The sequence below is a fragment of the Convolutriloba macropyga genome, chromosome 7 (assembly GCF_964194025.1).
Source record: "Convolutriloba macropyga chromosome 7, txConMacr16.3, whole genome shotgun sequence".
NCBI lineage: Eukaryota > Metazoa > Xenacoelomorpha > Acoela > Convolutidae > Convolutriloba > Convolutriloba macropyga.
The window spans coordinates 42,810,064-42,837,942 of NC_134474.1; the positions used below are offsets into that span (position 1 = coordinate 42,810,064).

Consider the following 27,879-nt stretch of genomic DNA (forward strand, 5'->3'; position numbering starts at 1 on the left):
AAATTTCAAGTGAAGGACGTAGAAATATCTCTAGAGCCCGATGGTATAAAGCCAAAGACCGTATCTAAATTTTGACCAAAGACTTCAGAATATTTATTACTATTAAAGAGGTAACTGAACGAGTTATAACAGGAAAAAAATATAAGATTTCGAAATAATAATATTTACGCAAAAAAAAGATACTAGGAGTGATAGATTAAGAGTTGCCAGTTGTTTAATACAAAAGACATTAACAAAAAATTCTAGGAATGGAAGTGGAGACACTGTGTACTAGAGTGAAGAAGAAATTGAAATTAGCGGATTAGCTGACCCAAACAATTTAATAAAAGATTAGCATTACTTAAAATAAAAAAATAGCAAAATAAAATGGATAATATGATGAGATGTTGAAATTATCAAAACACATTTTATCGACAAATGATTTTATTCACGGACAATCAGATAATTTTAGTTTTAATTATGGTATTTAATTTAATACTTTTTTAATTATTATATTTAAAACTTTTTTAAATAATTAATTATTCTATTCAATATAATAACTGATAAAATAGATATTAAAATAAAGCAGTTAAAATTATTTTCATAATAAACGAAACAAAAGCGACAAGAGCAACAAAAACTAGCTAAAAATGACTCTCCCAACAAATAACAAAGTTTAAAAGAGAGGGAATAAAACCCTGAAATATGATCAGGTGTTTAACTGATAAGTCGTTTTGAAGTACATACAAAATAATATATAAATTTATTTTAACAGTCATAGATTTTTCTAACCAATTTTCTTGGGCTATACTTTTAAAAAATAAATCAGCTATATCGATAACTAACGGTTTCTAAAAAAATTTAATGGAAGGTAGAATGCCAGAAAAATTATGGCATGTTAGTAAGTTTTATAATAAGACATTTGAAACTTTACCTGAAGAACATAAAGCGCCATTATACTCAACACACATTGATTTGAAAGCAGTAACTATGGCGAGCTTTAATAGAACATTATAACACATAATTGAAAAGCCAATCTTTGTAAACGGTTAAGGTAATTGGATAAACATGTCAAATGATGCTACTATAACATATAAAAATAACGATCAAAATACCATAAAATTGATACCTGTTGATGCATCAAACAATTCTTAAAAAATAGGTAGATTATCAGTGCAATTAAGTTTTAGCAATAATTTAAATTTGGTAATTTTGTATGAAATTCTGATAAACGTAATCTCTTTTCAAAAAGATATACATCTAATTGGAAAGTAGAAATATTTGAAAATAATGAAGTTCTAACAACACAACGACCAACTTATAAAACAGAACACATTAGTTGTGAAATAATAGAAGGTAAAAATTAAGGATAAAAGTTACTAATTTTTATATTTAACTTTGAATCTAATATCAAAGTTTTAGAATCACTTGGAATTTCTCTTGACGTAAATGACAAGAAACAGATTTAAGCAAAGGCAACAAATAATTTCAACTCTAATTGCATTGACATAAGCTAAAGCACATCAATTATTCTTAGAAAATAAGGAGAGTACTGACCTGGGAAATAAACATTTTGTTAAGAGTTACTATTCCTACCAAAAATAGTGATGTTGCAATTAAAAAACATAGCGATAATACTTTTTTAAAACATAATATGAAAATAGATATGTTGACTGATAACATAGGTAAAGTTGTCCGACTTACTACAGATAAACTCCAATCACAACTTATTGAAATTACAGCAATGGTCGCAGAGACAAATAAAGTAGTCTTTCAAATCATGGATAATTTAAATACTTCATCTGAGAAACTGTCTAACACTGAAAATGAAAATATTCATTATCTTAAAAAAATAGCCGTTGACACCATCAGCAAATATAATCAATTAAAACAAGAATTTGATAAGAATAACAATAAAAATAGTAAGTTGAATGAAAACGTAAATAATATTCATTTAGACGAGACGCTTATTCGTGGATTGAGAGATTTGAAAGAAAATAATCTAACAATTAGAACGACAAAAATTTATTACATAAATGCAATAATACTTATAAGAAAATTACTAGACAACAAATAACGATCTAGAATATCTAGATGCATTATGAATTTAATCAAAAAGTTATAATGAAAGAAATTGAAATTGAATAATCTCCTATAGAAAATGACTCAGCGCACAGCACCAGGTTAAACATTACTATATTAAAATCTTTCAACAATCAACGAGCTTTTAATTAATGATTAAAATAAAGTAAATAATATTTTTAAAAACAATAATATTATTATAAAAGATTTTTAAAAAATTCTATGAAATTAAAACATCGAATAATAGAAAAAAGATATTTAAAAATAATATTTAAGTTAATATAGCTGACATAACAGAAATTGTTTTATCATCAAGAGCAACAGCAACAACAACAACTTCAGTTGCGTTAACAGGTGGTTTACGTTTACTTCATTCAATTCTGTTTTTGGTTCTCTCTCACAAACAATTAATACTAAAACCGTAAAGAGAACTATAAAGTTTTCACAGATGTACATTTTAACTAGAGAGCTTAATGATAAGTTTAAAAAGTTTATACTCAGTCAGTGAATGATAAAGAAATAGATAAAAATGAATGTAAGGATTTAGTAAACATATATGAAGATTACAAATAAGAATGGAGCCTATTTTCAATCCATTATCTATCTAATTGACCAAGGGTTTAAAATGAGGAATGCTTTATTTAGTTTGGGTAATCAACGAATACTCGTTGAAGCATATTGAACATGTTATTGTTTTTGTTGTCGTAGTAATAATAGTAATACTAAATGTGATAATGACAGTAACAACAGCAGTAACAGCATTAAAAACGACAGTGGCAAAAGTTATAATGTTATTGGTAATATCAATTATATTACACTAATCCAAGAAAGACTTAGACGTTTGATATGTGGCCCTAGTGAATGTCGTAAGACATATCCATTAAGGAAAAGAACTATAAAGATATTGGATTTGGATATATTATATATTAAATGTGCTACTGGTAAACAATACGAAGATATTAAAAACAATTATATTAAAATCATGAAAGACAATACCAACAGAAAACAACTTATACCATTTGATGAGGTAAAATCTAAGAAATCAGTTATAAATGATTATTTCTGTAGAGGTAGAGAAAAAAATTGTAGTACCGTATATTTTAATCAAAACCTATTTTTATTAGATAGAGAAAGTATTAGAGAGATTTGTAATCTGTTTATGTAATTTGATTAGTGAGGTAAGATTATGAATAAAACATGGTGATTTCTTTAATAGTGGTGAGATTTCTTTTGATAATTTTGCTAGTCTTTGTATTCAAGTTTGGAGAGAACCTTATAATTAATTATTTTTACAGGTATGCATGAAACTATGGGTGTTAATTGTTTACCAAGTGTTAATTGGGATGCGATGATTGAGTTAGGTGAGTTACCAGCACAACCGCCACTACGTGAATCATTAATATTTTAATTAGTATTAATCTTAGTATAAGTAATATTATTATCAAAATTATGATTATGATAATTAATTTTTTGTTAGTATTATTATTATTTTGATTGTAATGCAAAACTTGAAAAATCACCAACAAAATAGTTCGCTTACCAGATTTATCTCCAATATTAATTTGGATATATTGTATTCTATTTTTTGTAACGTTTTGGTATAAAATTATTTTGGATAGTCAACTATCTTATAACCAGGTGGTTCAGTTAGATTGAACTTATTTAATAAACCAAAGTGATCACCTTTGTCGCTAACACCAGATATAATACTACACTGAATATTAATTGTAACAAAACCCATTATATGAACAACTTCAATCACTGTTTAGTTATCAATATTATAAACTTGTTTATTAAATCCTTATTGTGATCCTCTAGAATTTTCTATATCAAAAATAATTAGTCATTGTATAAGATGCATTTGTATTTCATGGTATTCCTATGTGCTTCAATTTTAACACTACGATATGTTTTTTTTTGTGCAAAATTCAATATTTCAGTCACTTCATAGGATCCAGTTGTCATACTACTATTCCTAATGGTATATCATTGTTAATATTGGTGTTAGTATTAGTGTTGGTGATAGTGTGGCTGATATTGCTAGTATCACATTTAACACTACTATCGATAATTGCATATAAAAATTGATTTTTGCTTCCAGTTGTTTTAAGCACAGAATTATAAACAGATAATCTTATTAACCTTAACTTTGCGGTATTGATTATTGGTTCATGCAAATAAAATCTTTCTGTGGCATTTATAGCTCTAAAGTTAAGTGTATAGTCATCTTAAGCTTTAGTTAAGCTATCCTTTATTTTTTTAAGTTTTCATAAGACTGAATAATTAGTCATTCTTATCACTTAGTTATTATTCATTAATTTATCCTAATTGTTAAATTTAATGTCATAGTCCTGTATTGTTTTCCTGTAAGAATGGACTTCGAATTCAAAACAACTTATGGCTCTAATAGTGGCATACACAGAAAAAAAGTTATAGAATGTCAACAGATTAATCAAGCAACTATGAATACTTTTAAAACCAATATCAATGTTATACAAATAGAGAAGAAATCATTTAAATAAACGTGATTTTCATCTTGAGTTTGAATTTGATGTGACTACTAATGGCGTATTTAGGTTTGCAAATGGTAATAATATTAGATTAGGTGATAATTTTATGTTAGTAATTTTCAGTTCTTTAAAAACCTAAAACCATTGGTGGTAGAACAACTGAAGACATAGATCATTGTCATCCATTTCTATTGGTGTATAAATTACTCACTGGGACTAACGATGAAACTGTGAGTGGTTTTGTAGGCGATGAAGCCGAGAAGGATAATCAACCTAAAGTTGATCATGGCGCTGTTAAGAAGTCTCATACAGAAATGATGATTAAGATGAGTAATCAATTCGGTTTTGTTATCGATTTAGAAAAAACTATATATAGATTCAAACTTAAACTGACTTTTTTTAAAGAAAATCATAATGATAGGGCATTGTGCAGAGCTGGAGCATTAATTGCTGATGCTGTATTAACAATTAAAGATGCAGTAAGGTGCATACGTATTATTGATCCTAGTAATGATAATAGAATCATATATAAATTATAAAATTATACAAACGAAAATTATACTATAAAATTGTACCTAATGCTCCTAATTTCTTGTGTGATCTTGGTATGGAGAGTGCTACGGAAAGACCACAATATATAATAGTTGGTTTTTAGAATAACAATGTTGATGAACGGACTCATGGTGCAAGTATATTTAAATTAATGGATAATTTAAAGATATTAGTTGATTGCCGGACAACACTAAACAATATATAAATCATAAATTTTTAAGAGTGATTATGGAATATATGTATTTGATACTGGATATCAAAGTGATCACACATGAACACAACCAATACAATATTTTTTTAAATGTTGCTGATGATGTTTTTTATGCATTAGTTTTAACTAAAATAGTAGTGATGGAAATAAACTTTTTGATATAGTCAGTTAGTTAAAGGCAGCTTATAAAAATAAAATTTTGCGGAATAATATACTTCTTTAGATTAATGTTGTGATAAAATATTATAGATTGTTCTGATGTTTCTAATTCTAATTTCTTGTTTTGATTTTTTCAAATTTTTGTTTAATTTTTCAACTCTATTTTATTTTAGTTTTATTTGTATCTTGTTTTTAAAATAGTTTGTCACTTAATTTAATAATAAAGCTGATCACAGCGTTTCCGCCAATCTCAGAGAGTGCTTTTTCACCGTATGCCCATCACAGTGTGTTTCACATACAGTATCACAGCAGGGATTATCCTTTTTGAGAACTGCAAATTTGATTTTTGAACGGCAGAGCCGGCCTTGTCATATGTTTGTCTCATAGTAAACCACTAAATCCTGAAAAGCGGTTCCGCCGATTCGGGGACGTTGGTTTGGACTGAACTCAAAAAAATCTGTTTGCCGAAGTAACTTAACTTGACGCTATGAATTAACAACTACGCCAAGTTAGACAAGAAGTTTTAGTTTTATATTATATTATATATGAAATTTCAGTATATGTCGACATATGCTGACATATTTTGGAAGTTCGACATATGTTGATATGTTGGGGAAAGTTGAAATAACCGTAGTGTATAATATGTACTATCCAAGCGCTGTAGAAAAAAAATCAAAAAAAAATCACTATAAAAAAATTGATATTATAAAAGGATTGAAAATCATTATATAACGAAAAATAGCTGCTCTTCGGCGTTTTTTGCTTAAGTATGAGTGCTACGTATATATACTTTTTTCAGCATAGAATGCTTAGGAATTGAATACTAAAGCACTTATTTCAATTATAATTTATTTATTAAATTTTAACTCGTATTTTTGTAATATATAGTAGGGTATAATATGTGCCATTCGGCGACTTAAAAAATTGTTAAAGAATGTGTTAATTATGTGATTTTAGATTTTAAAAATTGAAAAGTCTGCCGAATAGGCACTTTCCATTTTATTTTAATTTTTTTAAAAAAAAATCACGCATATGACTTTTTTAAACAATTTTTTGAGTGGTTGGATAGCACATATTATACGCTACTTTCGGAAACCAAAAGAAATGGTTTCCGGACAAAACCGAACTACATCCTAAGAAAAGAACATTAGAGAGCAAGCTGAGATTTAAAAGGCTCTAATTGCTGTAATTATAAGGACAAAATCCAGACATCAAATCGTATTGGGGAGACTAGAACATGTATAAATTGAAGTAATGGTTACGTGACTCTGCTTGACGTCACTGGGAACTTGTGGCGTTGATCGGGACGCGAAGGTATATTTTGATGTCGATATTTTGATGGAATTCTGCAGAGTCATGTAACCATGCGTAAAACACGAAACGCGCACGTTTTAAAATGACGAAAGTCAACGGAAGTCAACTTCTGGCTAAGTAGCAACTTCTGGCATTTTAACTTCTGGCCGTGCAGCTGCAGACTTGCGGCATTTTAAAACGTGGACCTGAGTGTTTGAATCTAGTCTAATACCATTAAGCTCAACTGTTATTTGTTGACAATTTGTTTGGTACATCCCGATAATTATCAGTCAACTCATGCTCAACCCCAGTGTAAAAAAGTTCCACAACCACTGGGGACCTATGACTATTATTTGTTGACATTTAGTTGACATTTGTTGACATCCCAACGTTTTAAAGTCGACTCAACGTCAGTTCATACGCAATATTGGTCATCGAAAGTCTATATGCTCAAAAGTAGTCGACTAGGGTCTTTTCATGAGTCGATCTCTCAAAGAGGGCAGCGGGTGATCGAAGGTAAAGTGAAATAAGTATACACAATATTGCAAACAAAGCCAAAGGCCAAATAGTAATGTTAGCGGGAAAATAGTTATAATCAGATAAACAATAAATAGGATCTTTTCCGTTTGTGCCCCCCCCCCCCCCCAGCTTAGTGGGCGCATATTATTTGCACCCCCAGACGCACGTGCAATATTTTTACATAATGATTTACTATGTAATGACACGTGCCCTGTAACTGGGGGGCACATAACGTACTGGGGGGGGGGCGCAAACGGAAAAGATCCAATAAATAAATTGCCGAAACAAAATAGTTCAGCCATGCTTACATCGCTTTAAACTGCCGTTCCACGAGCAGTTCATATTTTTTTCCACGTCCATGAACATAAGACATATCGGACCTTTTCCGTTTCCTTGTACGCAACTAACTGGTTTCATATTGGTTTAAAACCACCAAGCGCAAGTGATGATTATAATGATTTCTCATGCAGGTGCATGCGTTCAGTAACTGAACACGTGCCATTAACTGGTTGGAGAACGTAGTAGGCGTGGGGGGGGGGGGGGGGGGGGGGGGGGGGCAAAAAGATCCGAATTATCTAATTTAATCGGCCTAATTTCTGTCTAATTTTTGTCCAAGTACCAAAGTTCAAGTTTTTGGTGAGTATTTCGATGTGTCTATGTGGGTATGACACTTCGCCAAGCAAATTGACATCCGCTTCTGTCAGTGTCAAACATATACATTTGAAGGCCTTGTCGTCTCAGTTCAAACTCTGCTCTGGACACTGACATTTTGTCTGGATAGGGAACTCTGGATAGTACCAATGCCAGGTGCTCCTTATTACCCGTAAGGACTCCTTTGCACATTTTGCACGTGTATATTAGAGCTGCCATGTATTCATGAAGGCATCGGTTTAATATTTATCTCTTTTTCTAATAAACAAGGCGAATTAAATATTTCATAGAAAAGTGAGCTATAGGATAGATTACCGGTCGCAGCAAGTGTAAATGCATAGTTTTGCCAGAAATGCCCTAAGAGTGTAGTGTGGAAACGTGCTGAGCATACTGAATTTTAATTCTAGCGATTGTGCGGTTCCCGTGTTGAGGAATTTTGTTTTTCACTTGTAAGAAATCGTCGTTTTTTAATCGTTTTCATTAGACAAAAACGATCAAAGCCCTTACGTGGTAATCGCCGTTTTGTTCGTTATTTCGTCGTTATTTTTATGTAGCAGATGATCGTTGTTTCAAAAAACGACGAAAAATCTTGCTCCCCGCTGGGATTCGAACCATTGAACTCCCGATACATTACCTCATGCGCGGACCACAGCGCTATCAGGCCATAACTCACATATGCCAAAACGATCTAACATAGAAAAACTAGTTCAACAGCAATTAAACGACGAAAAAACGATCAAAAAACGGCCATTTCTTTTGAGAAAAAAACGACGTAAAGAACGATAAAAAACGGCGAAAATACGATCAAAAACGACGATTTCACTTGAAAAAAAACGACGTGAGAAACGACTAAAAAACAACGAAGAAACGATCATTTCCTACACCTAAAAGACCACTTAAACGACGGAAACTAATGAAAAGAAGAAAACGACGACAAAACGACGAAAACTACGATTTCTTACAAAATATTGTCGTTTTTTCGTCGTGAAGTGGCTGACATGCAGGAGTTGAGAGGTTCCAATCCGTGCAAGGACGGTAACTTGTAGTAAGCGGTGAAATCTGGTGAATTTTTTTAAGTTCACCGCTTACTCAAGCGGTGAAATTACATAATTTCACCACATTCACCGCATTTCACCGCAAAATTATGTACAAAATTTGCGATGAAAAAACCAACTTTTCACCGCTTATCTTACATATTTTTCTGATTTTTTTTCGAACCGGGTTATCGAAGAGGCCAAGAAATTAGCTAGAGCTGAGAAAACAATGGAAGAACCGTCTGCCCGCCACTCAATGCTGTTTTTCTAGGATCTTCTTCTGGGATATTTGTTACAACTAACTGGTGTGCTATATTTATCGAAGTGATAAATTTCTTTTTTCTCCATCAGAATGTGCATGTTAATAAAAAACACTTACGTATAAATGATAGCGAAATGCGTGTGATTTAAAGTTACCCAGCTCGTTAATGATCAGAAATTAGCTCGTTAATGAATCAAATTTTAGCTCGTTAATGATCGGACTTTAGGCAGACTTTGACTAGGAAGCTCGTTCATGTAGGCAGACTTTAATATGGCGCTCGTCCATGCAATCAAAAACGCACTTTACCCCCCCCCCCCCCATCTGTACGTTTTAATTGTCTGATCCTTAACGCACACCTCGACTTGGGTAGCTGAATGACTTCAGTTTAACTTAGTTTAACTTAAAGTAGTGGCATAACTTACCGATTCAGAAGATTTAAGGTCTATTTTGTAAGGTATTTTGAATATTTTTGAATTTTTTTCCAACCGATTGTGAAAATATTTCGACGCCAATTATTATTGACAAAGACTTGTTAAATAACCAATGCTTTCAACGTCTATTTTCCCAAACTCAATCTCTGGTGTTGCATGATAATACCTCTTTTCAAATTACGCCGCTAATATGTATGGACATTGAATTTTTTGAATTTTGCACTTTTCTATTTAATTAATTACAGAAACCGTCGGTATATTTGGTTTCCTAGATTCCTTATGTTCATTTTCTCAGAGTAGTAATGTTCGGTGTTAAGCGTAACGAAATGTGTGCGAGGTCGGTTGCAAACCACAGGAAATGACTTATGTCCTTCATTTCTCATGATCATATAAGGACACAGTGTGTGTGATTTAATGAACTGAATCCCCATCAAAGTTTAACTAATCTCTTTATTTTTTAACTTTAAAAACAACAAAAGATTCAATTTTGTTCAAGTAATATTATAAATGAGCTGGAGAAGAAATGAAATCATTTTCGGACTGACAAATAATTTCTGTAGCTGGAAGGACTTCCGTATTAGACTTCAATTCTAAAAATTTCTGTTAAGATTATAGTTTTTTTCAAACAAATACAGTTTGCTGTCCTCAAACTATGTACAATTGTATGCACGTCCGCTCATTTCTGTACAGATGTAGTCTGAATGTGCTAATAAAGTGTTTTCTCTCTCTCTCTCTCATTTTTCACATTTTTTTTTTGAAAAATTGTCTGAAAAAGGTTCATTTGAAACTCTTGCGCATAGAACATTATCATTACTTTTTAAAACACTTTAAACAAAATTAAAACCTTTATTTTTCGGAAAAAAACCGACATCTTCTTATATTTTTAACCTAGCATACCGAATTTAGTAACCGATCATACCACGATTATATTACACTGAAAACCGAACGTACCGACAATTTCTAACGTTTAAAATCAAAGCTACCGACAATTTTTTACTTTAAAACCGAACGAGCTGACGATTTCTTACGTTTGAAACCAAATATAGTGAATCCAAGAAACCTAACATACCGATTATTTCTATCGTTTGAAACCGAACATGCTGATTATTTCTTACTTGGAAAATCAAACACACAAAACAATTCTTGTGTCGATTTAATTCGGTTTCCTGGAAGAGGGTGGAGACTTGAAAATTATAGAAACCGATGCCTAAATCGCTGTTTAGACGCAGTATCCAATAGTTAGGTTCTAACAAATAAGGAATGTATCCAGGATCTCTCTCCGGATCTATGATACAAATTAAGTCCCCACACCAGTATCTCTCTTTAGCATGCACAAATTCGCCTTCTGAAGATCTCCGATGCTTGGGTTTGTACAGTCTGAACTTTTCCACTTTGCTGCTGGGATCCTCGAAGTAGTGGTAAAAGTAATTACTAGTTGTTAAGTTCAAATACCAACCTAAACAAAAATGAAATTCAAAATATGCCCTCATAATTCAAAAAAGTAAAAAAAATCTTAGCATAGCATGGAACAGGATAGTATATCACAATAGTAGCAGCCAGAGAACTTTCTCAAAAAGAAGTTTAAAAATTTTTTATATCAAAATTTGTAAAAAGAAAATTTTTTTCCATGGTCAGATAACCTTATAAAGAAAACTGTAGGGTAGCTTAACCTAATAAGGGGTAAAATATTGAAGCTTGATAAGTTGCGTCTTTTTGTCCCTATTATTTGAACTTTGTTCTTTGTTCTTCTTTCTTTGTTCATTGTTCAACTTTGCTCAGAAATTAAATTTTCACATCTTCATAATTTTAGTATTCCAGGGTGTCAAAATTGTATCAATATTTAACAGCTGACGTTAGCTTTATCGGCCTCGATCTTTACTATCATAAGAATTGGTAATTTCATTGTTCTTTGTCGATCTCGTTAGTCTTATATAAAAAAGGATTCAATATTTTTACTACTTGTAAACCAATTTGCACAGTCTAATGTTACGTTATAACACTATCCATTAAACTTTTTTATACAACACAATAGAGGTGTCAAAACATCCACTCAGGAGTGTCAATCTATTTGGGAATGTACAATCTGAAAAAATTGCAGCTAAATTGATTATAAAATGCAGGTAATTTTACCTAGAATTTGCAAGTAAATTGTTCTGTAATGCAACTTACCTAGAAACTACCTGCAAGCAATCTAAACTACCTACAATTCTAGGTAAATTTGCCTGCAAAGTACCTAGAAATTGCAGTGTTGCCCTCCTAGAATTTTACCTGCAAAAAAAATTCTAGGTAGTTCTACCTGCAAATTGCATGTAAAAATTGCAGGTAGAATTACCTAGAAATTTCGTTTTGCAGGTAATTTTTTTAGGTGAAAATACCTGCAAATTCTAGGTAAGTTTTAGGCAAATTTACCTAGAATTTTACCTGCAAAAAAATTCTAGGTAATTCTACCTGCAAACCGTTCATGCAATTTGCAGGTAGAATTACCTAGAATTTTTTTTGTTTTGCTAAGCGGATACATTCTATTCATCTCAAAACTGGTTTCATGGCCAAAAACTGTCTCTTGTTTCTCATTTGAACGTTTTGCTGTTTGATTTTGTGCTTATAAACATTTATTTTTGCGTTTTGCGAATCAGATTGCTTTGAATAACGATTCTCGACATTGAACATATAAAGTTTGGTTGTGGAGTCGTTGGACAATATCTGATGGTCCTTCACTTAGTCTGATGGGTTACCGATAGCTACTAACCTTGTTGTCAATTATGACAGAGATGTTTTTGGGTCGATGGATAGCTTTTTGAAGATCGCAAAATGGTCTTTTTTAAAACCGCAAGAGAAAATACAGAGGAAAATAATGGATGGTCACAATTTCATACAATACTTTCCCGCCCCTTATTATCTGAACAGTCAGTTTTAGCCATGTAAACACAAAATGAAAATTCAAGAGGAGCACGCCAAAAACTAGTTACCGACAGCAAGGATTATAGATTACAGAGGGCATATTAGTTTTTGCTGAATTTTTCTAGTTTTCTGCTCGGACTGACTTTGTTTCCTTCTAATCTTCCATATTAGAAGAATATTATCTAAACTTCAATAAGATTTTTTAAGATGTTTCTTTCACTTATAGCTACATACTTAATATAATTTTGTTGTTTGAGTTTGCAGGTAAATTCTAGGTCACGTATTCTAGGTAAATTGCACGCATCAATTTTTTGCAGGTAATTTTGCAGGTAATGTTACCTGCAATTTTGCTTACCTGCAAACGTTGCAGGTAAAATTACCTAGACATTTTTTAGAGTGTAGCAGAAAATTTTTACACAATTTTTTTTGACAAACTACACCGGAGTAAATTCTAAGAAAGTTAGTTTGCACTAATAGCCAGCTCACACAGTAACAGAAAGTCACATGCGGAAGACAAATTTTTCAGCTAAATTTTTGCGCTTGGCTATGACTAATTCGTTAGTTTTATGCAGCATGTTGATTAAACAATGCTGTTAAGAAAGTTATAGCAGTAAAGTCTTCTCGTCCCCGTTACAAAAGCAACATATTTTTGATAATGCTGAGAACGAAATATCTATCTGTCTTTGACAATTTTGTTTTCTTTGCCACAGAAATGACTGTGGCTTATTTGCGTTGATAATCAAAAAATGTTTTTTGGCAGAAGCTACTGTTTGTTTCAATGAAGTCCTGGTAAAAAAATCGAAACAGACATATGTAAAAGTTCAGTAATATGTTAATTAGCCTTCAATTTCTCAAATGTTTCAATTTCCAGTTGAGAAAGCAACGAAAAACAACTGTTTCGTTTTTGAAACAACAGTTTTTCATACATTTCATAGTCACGTGATTTAAATGCACCTGATTTAAATTTTTTTCGCGATCTGTGTTTGCCTTTTTACGGATTTCTTGACTCAAATCCTCGCGGGATTCGTAAGCCCAGAGTGTCAAAATTAATATCAAAATGATCTAATTTTTCAAACACTCTTTCAAGCCTCTGTTCAATAATATTTGATTGCCCAGGTTGAGGTTCCAGACGGAAAGTCGATATGTCCAGACCCAGACGAACGCACGACGGGGGTGTCGTGCGTTCAAATTTACTAATCTGGAAACACGGAAAAACGCACGAAAGTCTGGACATGAACGCATGAAAGGTCTGATAAACGCACGAAAGTCTTGTTTGTTTTGAACATTTTCTTGACCCTATTAAAAAGGAGTGTTTCAAAATTTGTCAGTCGCTTATTATAATCAACCAAAGAAGTAAAACGCAAATATTGCAAATTTTGTCCTTGCCAAACATTGCCACGAACGTGTTGATTTAGAACCTATTCACACAGGAGATATCTCATATCAGTTTTGGTTTGATTTGGACAAATCCTTGAACAGTTGAAAAGACCTACTTTTAAAGTTTGTTACTCGCGGAATTCGCAAATTTCCGTATGAAATACCAATTTTTTCGGTTAACAACTTAGAAAAAATTCTTTTTGTTCCAATTTTTACGTACATAGAAGATACTCCACGTAGAGTACGGTTTGATTTGAAAAATTGCATGGCTCAATAAAAAATCTTATTTTTTAAAAATGACTATTCGAAATAAACGAAAATTTGCGTGCAAAAACTATTTTTTTCTAGACGAGCTATGGAAAAACTTTTTTGTTCTACACTCTACATAAACTGAAGATACTTAATACCAAGTGCTGATTTAGACTCTGTGGACACCGAAAATTTCCCACGCCAATTGTGTTTGATTTGAATAAATTTTCCATGTCTGAAGTTGAAGGGACAAAAATTGGATCATCGCACCCTAGTTTGATAAACGCACAAAAGTGTGGACATGAACGCACAAATTTGATGAACGCAAATAAATTTGAGGAATGCACGAAAGTCGGGACATGAACGCACGAAAATATGTTGAACGCACGAATGTCTGGACATGAACGCACGATAATTGGTTGAACGCACGAAAGTCTGGACATGAACGCACGAAAACGGGTTGAACGCGCGAATGTCAGGTGAACGCACAAAAGTTTGGACATGAACGCACGAAAGACTGGTGAACGCACAAAAGTCTGGACATATGCACCTTCCGTCTGGGACGGTCTGGACATATCGACTTTCCGTCTGGCACCTCAACCTGGGTGTGCAAAAGCACATTCCTTGAGAGATTACATCGGAAACGAAAAGTTTCATTAAACTGAAACGGAAAAGTTTTTCATCACATCGCTTCTGCTTTGTTTCTCTCGCATATCCTGAAACCACTCAAGCCTGTTTAATTGGATTCTTCCTGAATCTGAGAGGAGAAGTTTATACCCAACTGATAAAAAAGGACTTGATTAGCCTCGTTCTTAGCAGATATTGCGAATCATAAAAATTTACATTTGTCATACATCCCATTAATGCACTATATTTTCATGAAGCAACTTAAAAATTTACTCTCGGCAATGAAGTAGTTAAAGTTATTTACCATATTGATTGTAGTCGAAAGTGAAGTGCATTTTTCGACAGACAGGAGTGTATTGAAAGGCGAGAGTGCATACATTCTCTCTTTCGTAAAAGGGATAGTCGTATGATCGTCTCACTACATACCACCACCCAGACAGTAATTCCTCAGACACATTCACTGAATTTAAATGTTTCGGACACTTCTGGATAAATGAGAGGCTCGATGAAATTGTACCAATTAAAATGAAACTAATAAGGCAAAGATTGTAAGACAACATGTCAAAAACTTTTAGCTTTAAAGCTCTTTTTAATCACTATATTACTCTTTCTTGTAAGTGATCAGTAGATAACTAAGGGCATATTAATAAAATCGGTATGCAGTTATTTGTTGAAATAAGCTTATAGAGTCAAGTTTGTTTATTTGAGCACACAAACTTCAGATACCTTTAGATTGAAGCAAATATCGCCATATATACATCCCTGACAGACTTTTTTTTTCTACGTCCCAATACCAGGGCTCACTTTCCAGATCCAACAGAGATTTATTAGGAAGACAATAGGGAGTGAAGTGAAATTTTCATGATCGATAAAAATCAGAATGGAAATAAACCCCCCATTAAAACAAAATATATATTGCCATTTGCCTAAATCGGTATTTAAAACAATTTTGGGTTTATCCAGGTGAAAATTAACATATATAAACTTTTCTCCTCACATTAAACTAAAAAAGGTAAAGCGCCTGGTCCTGCTAATTTAAATGTATTCTCCATCGTTGAACACCAACCAATACCAAACAGTTTACAAGTCGTGTTCAACTCTATCACCGTTCAAGATATTTTTCGGGACAAAACTTTTTTAGAAATAATTTTTGAAGTCTGTTCTATCGGCCAATTTCCCCAACAGCAATGTATACCAAAAATTATTGAAAAAATTTTATAAGTTCACAAATTTTTTCCGGGTTTATGAATTTTTAGTTTGCCAGAGTACAATCTGATTAATGCGGATTATAAAAACTTCTGAGTGCAGTCAAAATACTGTAAAATTTGTTATCGAATCTAACTTGGAAGTTCCTGTAATCCTATGCCAAAATTTCTAGAAAATAAATCAGTTCACGATTTTTGTTACTTGGATATCTGCTAGAACCTTCAATCAGTAAGCATTAATGCACTTGTGTAATTAATGCGACTCATTGAATAAGGAGTTGGAGCTCACAATCAATTCATCAAATTTCAGCTCTAAAGGCTTGCGCCGTGACATCGCTTTGCCTTTTTTATTCAGATCTGATGAGTGTGGATCTTTCCAATACCCCGGGTTCTCCATCATTGAACTTTCCCTGATTTCATACAAGGTCATATATGATTCCCGGTAATCATACAAGGTCAGATATTATTTGTATGACTCCTTAATATTCATACAGGATTAATCCCAAACATTTTACGAAATGGAACGCATCGTAAAAACAAATATCGACTCTTATGAGCAACGAATCACTCCATAATTCACATTGGCAAAGGTCAGAGATCAAAAAAAGATTCAGAATTTGCTTGTAGTCATACCAGGTTATATATTATTTGTGTGATTTCTTGGGTAGTGAATTGTAGTGGGTAGTATTGTTTCCTGGGTCCCTTATATTTTAAGTATTGTTTTTTTCCTAGTTCTTTGGGTATGATGGAACGTTAATTGTGAATTAAATCTTTTATTTTTCATGAGTTTAATATAGAATTTCCTTGATTTCATACAAGGATCTTATATGATTTCCTGGGTTTCAAACAAGAATCATTTAAGATTTCCTGGGTTTCATGCAACGATTATATGTGATTCCCGTGGTTCTATACACGGATTGTACTATGAAATACATTATCATTTGGATGACATCAAATAGGATCCTCGGAAATGGCGAAACGTTGAAGTTCTACAGTTTGAAAGCACTGAAAGCATCGTATGTTCTGCATGTGCTAAGACATTGCCTTAGTTACTCCAAAAAATATCCTGTTGCTAAAACTTAAGACGCACAATTGCTATCAACGCTCACGTTTGCTGTCTCGAAAATTTAGTGTTTAAAAAAAGTAGTGTTTAAAAAATAGTTCAACAAACCCAGAAAAGTCCACCGCAAAATTCATCCGTTGTAAAAGTTGTCTTTTTTTCTAAGACAATTCAAACCTGAACAAGTACAAAAGCAAGCTGTTATTCTAAGTAATGTAATTGCCAAGCAACCAGTAACTTTTTTACCTAATAGAGACATCGGCTATTATTTATTTTCACATTTTTAAAGAAGACTAATTTTCATTTAGCAGTTATCACTCAAAAAACAAAGGGAACCTAATGTTGATTTTGGAGCTGAAAAGAAACACTTGCAAATAGGTTGACATTATCAAAAACTGATTAATAAGAATATGCTATAAAAATGAAAAATAATATCATAAACTTTTAGTTTTTCTTTTTGAAATTTATATTTCTGATTGTCCACAGAAAAATATATTGTGATTCTAAACTTCCCAACCGCAAACAAAACTTGAAAAACAAATTCTGCTACGCTTCCTTAAATTTTCACACCCTTCGAAAGAATTGCTGATATTGGTCCTGAAAGTACAATGAAAACAACCTGATTAAAATTCTTAAAAAATGGTTGTTTTTCTCATTTTTTTCATCTCCGAAACGTAATTATTCTTATTTCATGTGAAAAAGTCTATAGCAAAATAATCAAAACTTGTGAAAAAAAAACTGGAATATTTTAAAATTATTTTGAGCTTGGAAACAGTTGAAATCAGATTTTGAGCAAATTTTGAAAAAGTTTTTTGTGCATTCAGAAAAACAGTTTTACTTTCTTGATCATATGACGCACATGAAAATGATCAATACTTGCTCTGAAGAAAATGTGAAAAACGAACGTCTAAAGAAAACGAACTTTTACAGTAACACAACAAAAAATTGGTCAGACTTGTGAACAGCGAAAATGGTCAACCTGATGAGTTGTGAGGCTTCAGTTGACTGGGCTTGTGTTTACTGCAACTATTCGCTGGTGACAACACGAGTTCTTCCGATTTTCCGCACCCGAAAGCTCCAAGAATTGTACGGAATATCACACTAAAGATATAGTTTTTTAAAGTTTGCCTCTCATAAAAAATTGCGCACCGCAGCAGTGATCATACAAACCACTCAGGCCACTGTATAGGTTGAAATAAGAAGAGTGCAAATAAGTTGTGTTCTAAGAATTTTCTCAACTATGTTGTCAAAACGCGAGACGAGAGAAGTATACATTCTGCTGTGACGTTGATGTTTTTATTTCTGGCCTGCACTGGTTGATTGAGACGGTAAATGATCGCTCTATAATGGCGTTTTTTCAAATTGGCGTATTATCTTACGCCCCTCTTCTATGTTGATGTTGTATTCGGGATGACCTTAATAGAACTTATAGTTCGAACTTCCTTTTTTCAAAACCTTTTGTGTTTAATTGCAGCATTCTTTCGAATTTGATCTCAAATTGCTTAATGCCTTCTTATTCAAGATGTTTCCCTTATCTACGCTACTACTGATCAACACAAATCGTTTTTGCAACACTTGAGCAACTGTGATGTTCTTTGGCTAGTTCAACTTACCTGAGTACTCTACATTAACTCTTCGTTGCATTTTTTTAAATTATTTAGGCGTTCCTGTTTCTAAACCTGCTTAGAACTCCCTGGTTCAAAAGAACTTACGGGTGTGGTACTGCTGTGGACAGCATTTGATTTCCACTCTTCAAATTGAGGGAACAATTGTAACCAATGCTCTCCCGCCTACAGCAAAGCAACAAATAAAGCTTTGAGCCAAACTGTTCTTCTCATCGGTTTAAAACTGTCTGGATATTACATTTTTGTAATTAGCTTTTGTGTACTGTGTTATCCGTTATTGTAAACTGCAGTTGCAAAAATTGATATTCAGTTAGCTCCGACAACTAATCTTTAAGTTTTTCTCACATAACTAAGTTGTTTTGCGCAAATGTTAAATTATTTGTAAACTGCAACAATAAATTTTTTTTGAGCACTTAACAATAAATCAAAAACTTCAAATAAGATGTAGACTACACCGTTAGGAAAATATTAGCTCTAAATCATTAAAAATGTTTTTGCAGAGTTTCAAGTTTGCGCTAATAACAAAGATTAAAGAGTTTTGTTTTTCAATTGACTTCCATAACGCCATCATCGAAACTGGAGTAGGCTTACTTGAGGCCAGTAAAAAATGACATCGTTTTTTTTTCAAAATTTTATTACATATGATCAACCCAAAATTTGCATTAGATCCATTATGATTGGTTTCTCGATGAACTCTGCTGCTGGTTGGCAATCTTTCACAGTAGTTCTACGTGACTTAAAAATTTATCGAAACTGAATTTCATACGGTTGACGTGATATTTTGGTAATCTGTTCACCATTTGTCGACATTGAATTACGTGCTTAGCAATAGAAACTGAATTCAGAACTTGAAGTTCAAATGACTTGGTGATATAGGAGTAGTTCACGTTTGATTTTCATTTGCAACCCATGTATGTTGTTCACGCACAAATAATTGTGGGCAGTAACTGAATATGTTATATGATGAGCTTTGATGGGGCTATAAGCGTTAGGTTTTGCTTGTCAGGGGTTATTTAAGTGATAATAATTAATAATTTTGGTTCCTGCGTAATCGCAGCGGAACAGCATTAGGCTACTGCGGCCTGTTCTCAGCTGCCCTTTTTCTTATTATTCCCCACATTTCAGACTGTTTTTTTATGAGCAGCATTGCTCTTTTTTCTTGGTGACTATGGCCACTTTTTTGCGTCTGAAACTTTCACGTGGTACCATTATTGCAGCCAACATTGGTCAGGCTATGGTCAACCTGAAGCTATGGTTAAGTAAGAGCTCATCCTCACACAGACACCTACACGGAGGCAGGGGATTGAACTCTCAATCATTGGCGTGTGAATAATACACCTTACCTCTCGGAGAAACAATTGAGGTAAAACTTAAAATTTTGTTGATTTTGGCGCTGTCTGACAAAGTTTCGCCGACCCTTAGCCCATAGTTACGTCAGTTCTTTCGCTGGAAATTTTTGCGCAGTTAAATTTTTTGAAATTATTTGACCCGTTTAAAATTAATGCCGTTGCAAGTCGGGAATTGAAGATTTGCTACCTTGAAAGAAGCAATGCAAACTATAAAAAACATATACATTTACTGTATATGAAAGATGTATCACATAAATTCTTGCTAGCATCTCAATTATTATTATTTATTTCTTGCTAGCATCTCATCACATCTAATACAGCACAATTTATGGAATCATTAGAATAAAATTTATTATGCAATATTTGATAAATTTAATAATAACAGGTCAGAGTAATTACTTAAACAGTCGGGGACATTAATAGAGTCAAGCCTAATTCTTTTCATAAACAAAAGTATCCCTTTCAAAAAATTCTTTCGGACTAAATCGCTCAACCTACCCAAACTTAGTCTAAAATCTCACCTACTACTCTACCGCACCTCAAAACATCAAAATTAGAGAACAATATTTATTAAATAACTATCAGAATTGTAGCCTAAATGCGCGAGGACAGTTTTTATTATCGAGCCAATGTCATGGACAACGTCTGAAGTTGAGCCAGAGTCTTTTCATACTTAATACTGAAGGGTTATATATATATATATATATATATATATATATATATATATAACCCTTCAGTCTGAAGATCGACTTACGTAACATGTCCTCGACCATTATTAGGTATGAAGACACTCCGGAATGTCGGTATATTACATATAATAGTCGAGATTTAATCATAAGCCTGTGCGGTTCAGATAAGTTTTGATTGGTCATAATAAACTGCTCGCTTGAATTCTGTATAAGAATTGCTCCCACTTTACAAGGGGAGGCGATTGTTGAAGAGATCCAATAATTGGTTTATCATTCCAGTTCACGCTGGTGAATGCTAGTTCGCATGAATTTCCTTCGGAAGGAATACAGCTCCAGCAAAGCCCACGCTTAAAAAGACAACGCATACACTTGTTACGTAATGTTGCGATTCCTTAGCTAAAGTTTGAACCAAATAAGGAGACATTGGTAAAGGCAAATACATCAGGAATTTACAAACACCCATCAATGTACTTCGAACATTAGTTGGGAAAATCCCGGACAATTTCAGGAGCTGTATCATGTTGACAATTAACCCCATGCTTTGAATCAGCGAAAGTATCAGCAACGCGATCCAAATATCTGGACATAAGTACAAAAAGCAAACCAAAACAACAGCCGCACCCATACAAAATACCGACAGCATTTTGAACGTTATATCCAACTTGAAAGCAATTATCATTCCAAAAGCGGCTGAACCGTCGGCAATTATTTGAAAGAATAAAAGTGCAATATAATCCCTTTCTTGTAAGAAATACAGCTTTTGATCTGCTCCGGTGCAAGAATCGGTGCCACGTTTTCGGTTCAAGTAAAGCAGTTCAGTTTTCATAAGACCAACTGCAAAAAATATAAACATGCAGGCAATTCCAATCATTACAATGCCTGTCGCTGCTTGCAAAATTTGCCAATTTGACAAAGCTGTTTTTATTTTTGCCAAAATTGACATTTTTTCGTCGTTTGAATTGCCGATTTCAGATTCGAGGACTAAAGATACATTTTGGGGGATATTTTCATGGTTTTGTTTGGCAATTTCTTGAATAACTTGCAAAGCTTTCTTAGTATGACCCTTGGTCAGAAGGTATCGTGGCGATTCTTTCAACAAAGTCAACGCGAGAGGAATGAACAAAGCAACAGAAAGGGTGATAGCCACTATATAATATCGCCATGCGTGTTTGGATGCTCCGTTGGTAAACAAGAAGTAAGCCAATATGATGTCGAACCAATGTCCGAGGCAGGCACCCCCGTGGAACATCACCAAGTAAGCAATCCACCGATGTCGTGCTGCAAGAATCTCGTAGAAGTAGATTAAAATCAAGCTGTATACCCCTGAAACAAGGCCACGTTATAGATGTGTAATGGTACGTGACTCTGCTTGAAGTCACCGAGAACTTCTGGCGGTTATCGAGAACCACGAGAACCAGTTCAAGATATTAAGTCAGCACTTTGATGTGACTTCTGCAGAGTCACGTAACCATGCTTAAAACAGGAAACGGGCACGTTTCAAATGTCGAAAGTCAACGGAAGTCAACTTCTGGCTAAGTAGGAACTTCTTGTAATTTAACTTCTGATACTTTTAACTGCAGACTTTCGGCATTTTAAAATATGCACGTGAGTGCTCTAATACTTTTAAAACCGGTTTCAACTCCATCAGTTTGTGACACAATCGGGCGTTCCAACAACTCCATGGAAAAAACATCAGCAAAAATTATCTGGATGTTATAGCCCAATTCAATTACTTAAATTTCACACGTTTGCATCAGAGTTGAACTTTGACTTTCAAACTTGTGCACAAAGATTGGAAATTTTTGCTTGAGTTGAAAATTGAACAACGTGTTTCCTACCCACCAAAAAATAGCGCTGATTTAAAATTGTACCACAGAATAATTATTACTGCATGTCTTCCTGACAACATAGCAGTGCACAGCTCAAAAAAAAACAATCTAAAGTGGTGTGTGAACAACGCTTACGAATTTATGAGCTACAGTTGTATTTTCTGTCAGTATTTTTTATATTGAAGTTGTGAGAAAATTACTTCTATTTTCTGCTGGAGAAACTTTAACACGGTTTTCAGCATTTTTATGCATTTACAACTCACAATTTAAGTAGAATACACAAAGAAAATGTTGTTTAATTAGAACTAAAGGATTAAAATGTAGATATTTTTGTGTGTTTGGCATTTTAATAAAAAAAGTTATGAAACATCCACACAAGAATTACATGGATAGGGTCTCAGCAAAAAAAAACAAAACTTTAAGAGCGTTTGAAAATCTAAGCCCAAAAAAATAGCTATTTAATAAACATATAGATAATCACGACGAAAATCACTGGTAATGTCAACAAACTAAAAAACCACTATCAAAAGTATGAATAAGACGGCCGCTGCGCTTGATTAAAATTTCCATTGTTCCTAAACAAATAAATCCAGCTCTAAATAAGACACTTGTTGTCATACACATACGTTGGTGTACTTTCTATTTAAGACTTCCTGACGTGGATTTGGAATATTTGGTGGATATTTGTCATGGTTAACAACAATTCATGGCGTCAGTTTTGCATTTTGAATTGATGTCGTTTTCTCATCATCAAAAAATTAACAGTTGACAATTGATATGCGCAACAAAAGAATCAGTGTCTAACTAGAGCATGAAAAACAACCAAAAATTCAGTCGAAACTCTGTTTTGTTGTACTAAATTTGTCTCACTCGATTTGTCTTAGAAAATTGACATACAGTGCGAAAGAAAGCAGAAGTTTTGAGCAGTAATTTGTTATTGTTTCTCGTATTGAAAACTAATCTGGAGCATTAAAATTGTCCGCTACAGTGTCCTGCGTCTTCAAATTGTTTCAGCAGCAATTCAAATGTTGACATCCCAAGCATGTTTGAATTGTGAGTACAAGAAGCTAAACGCAACATTAGTTTAAGTTTTATTACTTTTGGACAGCAAGTCTTAGACATGTTTTCAGATTGCACGATGAACGAGTTTAAATAAAAAGATCCCGTATTGCGTGATCTGTAGTAAAATTGGTTCATTTTGGCTTTGAAAAAACTAAGGTTAGCAGATTTTCATATTCCGAGTTTGTAGTGCAAAGATAATCTCTAGTACAGAGGACAATGCAAATCATTGGAAAAACTTGATTTCGTGACCCATTTGATACCGCTGAAACAAACGGGGCGGTGTAAAACTTTCTTCACTGTCATAATTGTGAGCCGTTACAATAGAATTGAACTAGTTCTCAGAAATCCGTAGAAAGATAATTAACTCTTGAATTCGAGGTAATCAAAACAGCTTCTCCTCAGAGCAGCCACAAATGTTCAGCTTCGTTAGAGTTTTCAACGATTGATGGGATTAAACAACTGACTTAATGTCGAATAAAGTAATTATCCCGTTGGAACAGTTGTGTTGACTTCAGTCAGAGCTCTGCCATTTTCAATTTTAGGCAACTTTGAGATAACTGGTGGTCCCAACAATTGTGAGCACTTAATTGGCGATACAAAAATATGAAATCGAACAGTTTCTTAATGTTCCTCTAATATTCAGCAGAATAATTTCAAACAAAAAAAACGCGAAAGTTCAAACGAATATTAAAACAAACTCCCCCTCAAATCGAAAGATTTTCAAAAGATATTATCAAAAAGCATTTAATACTCCCTCAAATAATTTCAAAATTCCAATAATTCCTCGTGGACTCTTTAATAGACATATTATGAATTATTTCAACAGAAACTCCCTTCAAGAAATTTATTCAAATTTGTTAGTAAAAAAATGGTCTCATATCCATTTGCCTAGTTTTCAAAAAAAAACTATATTTTCTGTTAATTACATTCAAATAAATCACCATTAAATTCAGTGGAATCTTTTTCAAAAAAAATTATTTAACTTTTATTTTTTTCCCAAAAATGTTCGCTAATGTTCTTCAAAACATCTTTTTTTCCCTGATTATTTCGACTTTAAAGCCCATGGATGCACTCTAACTACTAGGAGCGTCACCATTGGTTGCCAAAACCTCGAAACAGTTTTGCCATAGCATAAAAATTAGTTGCCCAAATCATAAAAGCGCGCCTGCATTCAGAGTAGGAACTGATTTTATCTTTTTTGCAATATTTTTTAAGTTAGGAGCATGTGATTTTCAAATAGGTTATCCGTTCTTAAAATCGTTGTTTTGCTTAAATTTGCAAACGCAAGCTTAGTAAAAATAGGAGTATCTGAGAACGCATGTATCAACAAAGGCTGCAATCGAATTTGCAGAGCTTGCATTTTAACGAGAAAACATTAATGACACACATTTTTTCACATAAATTGCCTTATTACTCAATCAAATAAATTTCACAAACATCCCCCGTAATATTCCCTTCTAAAAATTCCTCTTGAATTTCCAAACAAAGTTTACCAGGGTAATTGATATTGACTTTATAAACGTAGTCAGTGATCGTCGCTTCAATTATAAATCAAAGTTGCACAATATTGCAGTTCTCGCATGTTTTCCATTAGACAAAAAACTCCTACTGTTTCGAGCACGGGTTTCCATATACAAAAGCAATTGGATTTTTTAAAGTTGAATAAGAATTATCCATACAGCATTTTTAGTTAAGTCCCCAATCAGTCTCGCTTTAAGTAATTGGATAAACTTCAAACAATTTCGATTCCGGAGAAATGTTAATCAATACCCCAGAAAAATTTAATTACAGCTGTAAAGAATACGTACTAGTGCTAGTTATTTCTGCAACTCGCTTATTTTTATATGCTCTCTACTAACTGACTCTTTCTTAGCATAAAAACGCAGAAGTAAACTTCATTTATAGCAAAACAAATAATATGGGCGGTCAGATAGGTAACAACAATTGCACAAACGCGTTCTCGCATGAGAACGTCTTTGGAAGACTACCATCTATATCTGAGCCGTAGAATCATAGAGTAGACCTGGAATTATTGAGACCGTCCTCGAACGACATAAAGCATGAAAAGACTGTTCTGGATAGATTTTTGGCATGAAAAGTATTTGCTTGGACTTAAAGTGATGTCTTCGACTTTAGCTGGAACTAAAACAACCCTCCTCGAATTTGGCTAGACAATAAAAGGCATATGGATTTGGACTGGAAAATAAAAAAAATGCCCTTGAATTCCGTTCGCAACCGTAGCAATATCTTGTTTTTAATTTCCTTCAATGTAGCGCAATTGGTTAACCATTAGGTAAAGATGGAGAAGGTCACGAGCTTGAACCCAGATGTTGGCAGGATTTTTCAGTTTCACTCATTTTTGTGTATGAAAAAATGGCTGGACTTATGAAAAGCATTAGTCTCGACTTAAACTAGGCTCCTCGACCGTGTCATTTAATTCAATATTTACACCCAATTGGTATTAATAAGTCTTTCCATATTTCCATGTATTTTTTGCAGAATAGCGAATTTCTTGGCTCTTATTGGTCTTTAAACTCACAGAACAAGTTTTCATCTGCTGCACTCTGTAATTCATATCATTGAGATTAACCTTCATAAACCAAACTAGCTCTTTGCAAGCTTTCATTGCTTGGTTCTTAAAGGTTATTTAAAATATTGGAATTTTATAATTCGCGCTGCCTTTTCCTTTTTCCTACAAAAATGAATTTATTGTGCGATATGAAAGAAATAACACCTTTAAACAATCTTTGTTTTTTCTTGGTCGTTAAGGCACTAGCTTTAAGTTCCATATAGGATTTAATCCGATAGTTTCTTTATGTAGAAATTGGATACTGCTGGAAAAGAAAATTATATAGCCGTACAGACTAACAGCTACTCAAACATCATCTTCCATTCAAGTATTGAGGCAGTCTGAAAACACTAATTAACGGCAAAAAAAATTATTTTTGAGCGTGAATTTCAGCTATATCAGAATTGTGTTTGTCTTTTTCCCTCTCAAATATCAGTCTCAAACTATAATTTTGGATGATTTTGTGAACAAAAAATATCAGATTTGGAAGAATCAGATTACGAAGGATGATGTCATCTTACCAGTTGCCGCTAACGAGTACCCTGTTCTGAAGATCAACAACCATTTGATGTCAGGAGAAAGCGCACACATACAATTCCAAAACGCAATCCAGCAAAAAGAAATCACAATTGTATTCTTTCTGCCAATCTTGTCAGCTAAAACACCCACTACAGGAAACCCAACTGCAAATCCAGTATACGAGCATACACTCAGTAACGATTCAATAGTGGGTGTAAGTCCCATTTCAACATAAAGTCTGGTCGACAAATATATCGTTAGCTGCATTGACCCATAAACCCCAAAATAACCCAGAAAAGTAACCGCAAATAGGGTTATTTGAAATCGACCGAATATAAATTTATTAATGAGGTCCGATGATGTTGCGTCAATTTTGCCAATTAGCGGCACTTGTTCGTTTTTATCCTGTTCAGTGCTGGTTTTTCGCTGTCCAGAGTTGTTTATAGGTAAGAGGTTTTGTGTGTCGTTTTGGGCCATTATTATTCTTGAGCGCATAAAGAATTTTAAAAAGTGTTCCAGCGCTTGATCTCTATTGAATATTTTTCATAGCTGTTGAATAGCTTATTTAGATTACAGTAACACATATGAGTTATTTTATATAACTCATGATAATTATCAATTAGTTATTTGAACTTTTTGAAACAAATTTAAACACCTCTGTTATGCATACGTAGATTTGTAGTGAGGTTAGCTTTTATTTAACATCAACATTTTTTTCTTTCAATTAAGTTCAGCTTTCTAGTTTCTCATTGCTACTCTTATAGACGTTCTCACTGGCTATTTTAATTCAAAAACTGAGGAGCCAAATTTTGTATAAAAGTTAATATGAACCTGACAATTTTAAATAAATGGAATTAGTGAGCTAATATGAATAACTTAAGTGAAACTTAAAAGATATCCCACCTGGTGACTTTGATTATGGTTTCTTTTTTGTTTGATTACATGGTGATTATATGGTAAAGGTCTACCTGCACTTGTACGTGTACAACGTTTGGCTATAGACATACTACGAGAAAGATCAAAGTTATTTGTAGATAATACTTGGTCGTCTTATTCGGAAAGTCACTTTGGTGTTACTGTTAGCGGCATCACTTTGAATATAGCTTGAATGAGCCAATTGCAAAACATTCAAATTTAT

General features: G+C 33.3%; 2 protein-coding genes across 4 annotated transcripts in view; one reads left to right on the forward strand and one right to left on the reverse strand.

Moving 5' to 3' along the window:
- LOC142342880 (cyclin-dependent kinase 1-like) overlaps positions 1-27,879 on the forward strand; it is a 418,971-nt gene that overhangs the window by 292,816 nt on the left and 98,276 nt on the right. The gene's annotated exons all lie outside the window — the stretch shown is intronic.
- On the reverse strand, positions 20,811-27,710 carry LOC142342297 (synaptic vesicle 2-related protein-like). 2 transcript variants are annotated; one of them, XM_075393586.1, is made up of 3 exons: positions 27,645-27,710; positions 26,744-27,225; positions 20,811-22,085 (listed from the first exon to the last, which is right to left on the reverse strand). In XM_075393586.1, exons 2-3 carry the CDS (start codon positions 27,216-27,218, stop codon positions 21,058-21,060), a joined length of 1,503 nt encoding a protein of 500 aa, XP_075249701.1. In that variant the 5' UTR covers positions 27,219-27,225; positions 27,645-27,710; the 3' UTR covers positions 20,811-21,057. The 2 variants fall into 2 exon arrangements, with proteins under 2 accessions (XP_075249701.1, XP_075249700.1); XM_075393585.1 differs by lacking the exon at positions 27,645-27,710 and having other exon boundaries at positions 26,744-27,612.

Excerpts from the sequence above, each read along its gene's own strand:
- LOC142342297 (XM_075393585.1), bottom strand. The coding sequence starts at position 27,236 with ATGCGCTCAAGAATAATAATGGCCCAAAACGACACACAAAACCTCTTA. Across the intron at positions 22,086-26,743 it reads GTACTCGTTAGCGGCAACTG|GGGTATACAGCTTGATTTTA; the intron begins GTAAGATGACAT and ends GCCTTGTTTCAG.